A 4,853-nucleotide genomic window follows, 5' to 3' on the forward strand; every position below is an offset into this window, starting at 1 on the left:
ATATGAATTCAGCTATCCTTTTAATCCTTAGAGAAAGAACCATCAAAATGTTAATGCAGGCCATATGATCTCCACCTGTTATTCCTGAGAACAAAGTAAAGTTGTAGAGATTTGGAGAGCTAAGTGCAAAGTAAAACTTCTTGATTTCTGTCCTCAAATTCAATCTATGTTTCCTTTTCATTCCATTCTCTTAGGCAAGATGTTAGCTGTAGTCTCTCAAGACTTGATGAGAAAAGGATTTATCAAATCTCTTTAACAACTGCATATTAAGGGGAAAATATTTTTAAAATATTTCCATGCAATACACCATTCCAGTCAATTTAAGGGCCATTCAATTTGACCCCCAAAAAGTAATGTAGACAGACTACCTAGAGTTTTCTATTACGAGTAAAGCAAAGAGAAAAATCAAATATATACATGAGACAATGTGACAAACCAATCCATTAAAAGTTTAACAGCTTATGTTAAATTAAGCTCCAAGTCAACTTCATTCCAGTGTTTAGTTTTGGGAAAGAGGAAATATTGCAGCTAAAAAGTTACTAAAAAGGAAAATTAACATTCACATTTTATGTTTTGTCCCCTCTCTCCTTTATCTCTTCATCTGAATGACATATTACCTCCTAAAAGATGAAGAGACTGAAAACCACCTTTTCATGCTAATACTAATATTGTAAAGATGGGCAGCTACAGAGCAAGCCTTAAAATTAAGTGATACAAACTCTGGATGTAGCCTGAAGTGGTATTCTGGTCTTACAGGGCAAGACCGTGCTAGGACAAAATACATATTTCTGTACATTTAATAGTAATTTTTCCAATGCTGTTTTCCTAAAGTGCTATTCAAATGACTTTCAGGTCTTCCTTTCCTTCTGATCTCAAAGTCAACTTTTACAGTATTTCACCAAGATTTATCTAATTTTACTCCAGTATTGAGCAAGTGGATGACAATTGTTGCTCTATCTATTAAATATTAGTTTACAGTATAGCAGCTATATTCAGTAATCAGTTCCAGTTTATTACCCATAATAGTCAAAAGAAATGCTATGCTCATATATTAAAATATAAGACATCATCTAGTACTCAGTATCCTCATATATTTTTAAAAAAATAAAGTTACTTGCATTATGAGGAAGAAACCCATTTTATTAAAAAAAAAATCACATTCCATACGAATATCTTCCATAATAATGTAACTTATATCTTCTGTTGTGTACTACAGATCAGAGGAAGGAAGAAGTTCCCAAATTGGTTGGTGTATATAAAGGAAAAAGAGAGGTGCATAAAATATTCACACTTAAAATACCAACCATATGGAGTCTTTCATTGGACTCAAGGTTGCTGAAGGTGAAGTTAAGTAATATATAAAGTTTGTTCTGAAAAGATGGAAATTTTAAATATTTACATTATAAATATTAGGCAAATTATAGTACTGTAAAAATAGATTATAGTATATGAGAAAATAAAATAAGCTTAAAAATGTATTCAAGCCTAACAGTGTAGACCAGATGAAAGTAGCATATCTTTTTTAAAAAAAGAAAATAAAATCAGCATATTTTTGCCTTCTTTTTATTTTTTAAAAGGGCTTCTAATAACCACAACCAGTCCTGCCCTATATTTGAGAGGCATATTCTAAAAGGACAAAAGATTCTACTAGGTAAATTCTTTTAAGTGTTAAATAACATCAATATTTATAACTATGTGACATGGATTGTATATATACATGTATGCACATGCATTACATTTATGGAAATGTGACTGAGTAGAAAACAGATTTAGTTAAGTAAAAACAGGATTCAAAGATTTTCATAATTAAAATGGGATTGCTTTGTCTAAAGAGTAACATTTATAATCCAAAAACGAGTAAGGAATCCCTAGAACAATGAGTAAAGAACACTGTTCACCAACAGCCAGAATGCCTTTGTCCAATCATATTAACATAAGAGATATTTTAAAAACAAAACAAACAAACAACAACAACAAAAAACAGAGGTATAAGAGACTGTTGGCCACCTAGTACTCTCATTAAAGTATGGAGGCAATTTTCCTTGTTGGCAGTTTGCCAGAGAAAAGCACGCTCATGCTATGGAATAATTATTTTTTTCACCTCAGCCAGGTGGAGGGTACCCACTGAGGTTCAGTATCAAGTTTGTTAATTAATCGAAGCAACTCCTGATAGGCCTTATCAAGATCTGAATTCACAATTGCAGTGTCAAAGTAGTGGCCATTGTTCTGCTCCATTTCTCTAGTCTTCTCAATAATGTCTCTCAATTCTTCTGGCTGAAAAGGGAAAAGAACACTCAGATTTTATCCATTAGAGCCTGGAAGAGCAGAATGCATCCAATAGTAAAAATGTAATCTCACAGTAAAAGATGTAACCTCACATTAGCACAAGTGTGGTTTGTAAATGCAATGTAAAAAATGCCCGAGATTATTCTTAAGTCTCATTCTCTTGATCTCTCTCTGGCATGTGCTAATTGAACATTACTTTCTTAAAATTCTTGCCCTGACTCTATAACATCTCTGTTCATATTCCATTTTTTCTTTCTCATCCCAAACACTACTATAAACGTTTCTCGAAACCTCAACTGTCAGTTTTGTGGGAAAGCATTAATTAAGTGCTTATAACCTGCCAAGCAGAGTGTTAAGTTCTGGAAATACAAAGAGAAAAGTGAGACACAGTACTTGGTCATAAAGAGTTCATGAACCAATCCAGGAAAACAATAGAGTCCAACTTCAGTGCAATGAATGAAAAATATCAAGGGGTTCTAAGTGTTCAAAAGGATGGTAGAAGCCACTACTCATGGAGCAGGAGGGCACAGTGGCAGGGCAGATGGTAAGGCCTGGGCATTTTCCACCTTACTGAATGGATTCTACTTGGTGACTCCATTTTTATCAAAGGGACAGCAAAAGTCTCGGCCAATAACCTTTGGAAAAGAGATCCTGCAGAAAGTGGGTTGCCATCTTTGGGGTAAGAAGTCCACAAGTGAGCACTTCTCGTTTTAACTCTACATATTTCCTCTCAAAAAAATCATCTACTTTCAGAGCTTACTTTTATCATTTACCGTCTAATTCCCAAATCTACCCCTCTCACGGGTTGAGATGTTTATTTCCAAATGTGACCAAACTAAGATTTCATTATTTTACCTCTAATTCAACATGCATTAAAAATGAATGCAGGAGTCCCAGTGTCCTCCAAAACTTGTACTTGTCTATCAATAGCACACATTTTTTTCTTACTCTGCCAACTCATAATTATTCTTGATTCTTCTTCTTCTGTCCTACAAATTCAATTACTATCCCTTCCCTGTATCTCACAAATCTCTTGCCACTTTTCATTTTCGATCCTTATTGAAACTTTCATTACTTATTCAAACTACCTTTCAGACATCTAAAGTTGTGTAGAACTTAAAATGTTAAGTAAAATTCTGTATATCTGAATACAAAGTTTTAAAGTAAATTAAGCAGAAAAGTTAAACTAAACCCAAAGTTACCCAAAAGGATATATTGGATAATGTATCAGTTTAGTTTTTTCCATTAATAATTTAATTCACATTTCCACCAACAGTAAATGTATAGCTATTTTCTCACAGTCTCTCCAACAAGAGTGTAATTTTTCTTTTCTGCCAATCAGATGAGTATGACGAACTTCATAGTTGCTTAGTTTCCATTTCCCCCCACCCCATACATTCTAATTCTCCTGGACTATATCTTATAAAGATCAAAGAAAGAGGAAAATGTTTAAAAAAAAAGGGGGTGAGGGGGAAAGCTTACACATGCTCTCTATGGCCAAGAACTGGAAATTCAGGGTGTGTCCATCAAATTAAGAATAGATTGAAAAAATTATTTTAAAAAAGAAACCTAAAAAGACTTGTATGAACTGATACTGATGTACTGAAGAGACGGAAGAGTTACACAATAACAACATACCTTTGGATTTTTGCCCTCTTTGGCCAATAACGCACGAAGCCTTTCTTGTGAAGGAGGCGCAATGAAGATAATATATGGCTTCAAATCTGAATTCCGAAGGCTCTTCAATGACTACAAAAGGGGAAAAAATGTGTATACATATATGCATAAATATATTTATACATTTAAATACACAAGCCATTCTCTACTGTTTTCCCAAATTCTTCAAATATAGATTTTTTTTGCAAACACCATTTAAGTGGAGGTTTTTCATAGTACTTATAATTCACAAAATCCAATGTAAGAAATCATACATTGTATAGTGACAGTGGGTGGAAGAGAAATAATTAATTTTAGTGATGTTATTTCTTTATTGAAATGAATTAAATCAATAATATAAGGTGACAATAGCTGAGAAAATCTGGACAAGATGCTAATATATTTGTAATCACCACTTATATAATGCTTTAAACAATCATTTTTTTAAATGATTAAACTCCATGTTTGCTAGATTTTGTAGATAAAGATTGTCTTATTAATCTTCAAATAATGAGCATAGTGAAGTACATTACAGTACCCATATCTGTGGAATATTGTGGATAGCAGATATATGCAAACACACATACACACACACACATATTCCAAAAACATCTGATTTTCTCATACATGTGTATAATATAGTTTAACTGATTAAAGACATTACCAACATTAAATATAGCAATATGTGTGTGTGTGTGTATATATATATATATATATATATATATATATATATATATATATATATATATACACACACACACACATATTGCTATATTTAATGTTGGTAATGTCTTTAATCAGTTAAACTATATTATACACATGTATGAGAAAATCAGATGTTTTTGGAATATGTGTGTGTGTGTATGTGTGTTTGCATATATCTGCTATCCACAATATTCCACAGATATGGG

At 32.5% G+C, this 4,853-nt stretch overlaps 1 protein-coding gene across 1 annotated transcript in view; it reads right to left on the reverse strand.

The window, feature by feature from the left end:
- Window positions 1–1,545: 1,545 nt before the first annotated feature.
- Window positions 1,546–4,853, reverse strand: part of PALS1 (protein associated with LIN7 1, MAGUK p55 family member) — a 53,577-nt gene continuing 50,269 nt past the window's right edge. Inside the window, exons 11-12 of the mRNA XM_044659959.1 lie at window positions 3,925–4,035; window positions 1,546–2,274 (exon numbers count right to left, since the gene is read on the reverse strand). Of these exons, the coding sequence (XP_044515894.1) occupies window positions 2,098–2,274; window positions 3,925–4,035 (288 nt within the window). The 3' untranslated portion in view covers window positions 1,546–2,097. The remainder of the gene's footprint in view (window positions 2,275–3,924; window positions 4,036–4,853) is intronic.

The sequence above is a fragment of the Gracilinanus agilis genome, chromosome 2 (assembly GCF_016433145.1).
Source record: "Gracilinanus agilis isolate LMUSP501 chromosome 2, AgileGrace, whole genome shotgun sequence".
Lineage (NCBI taxonomy): Eukaryota > Metazoa > Chordata > Mammalia > Didelphimorphia > Didelphidae > Gracilinanus > Gracilinanus agilis.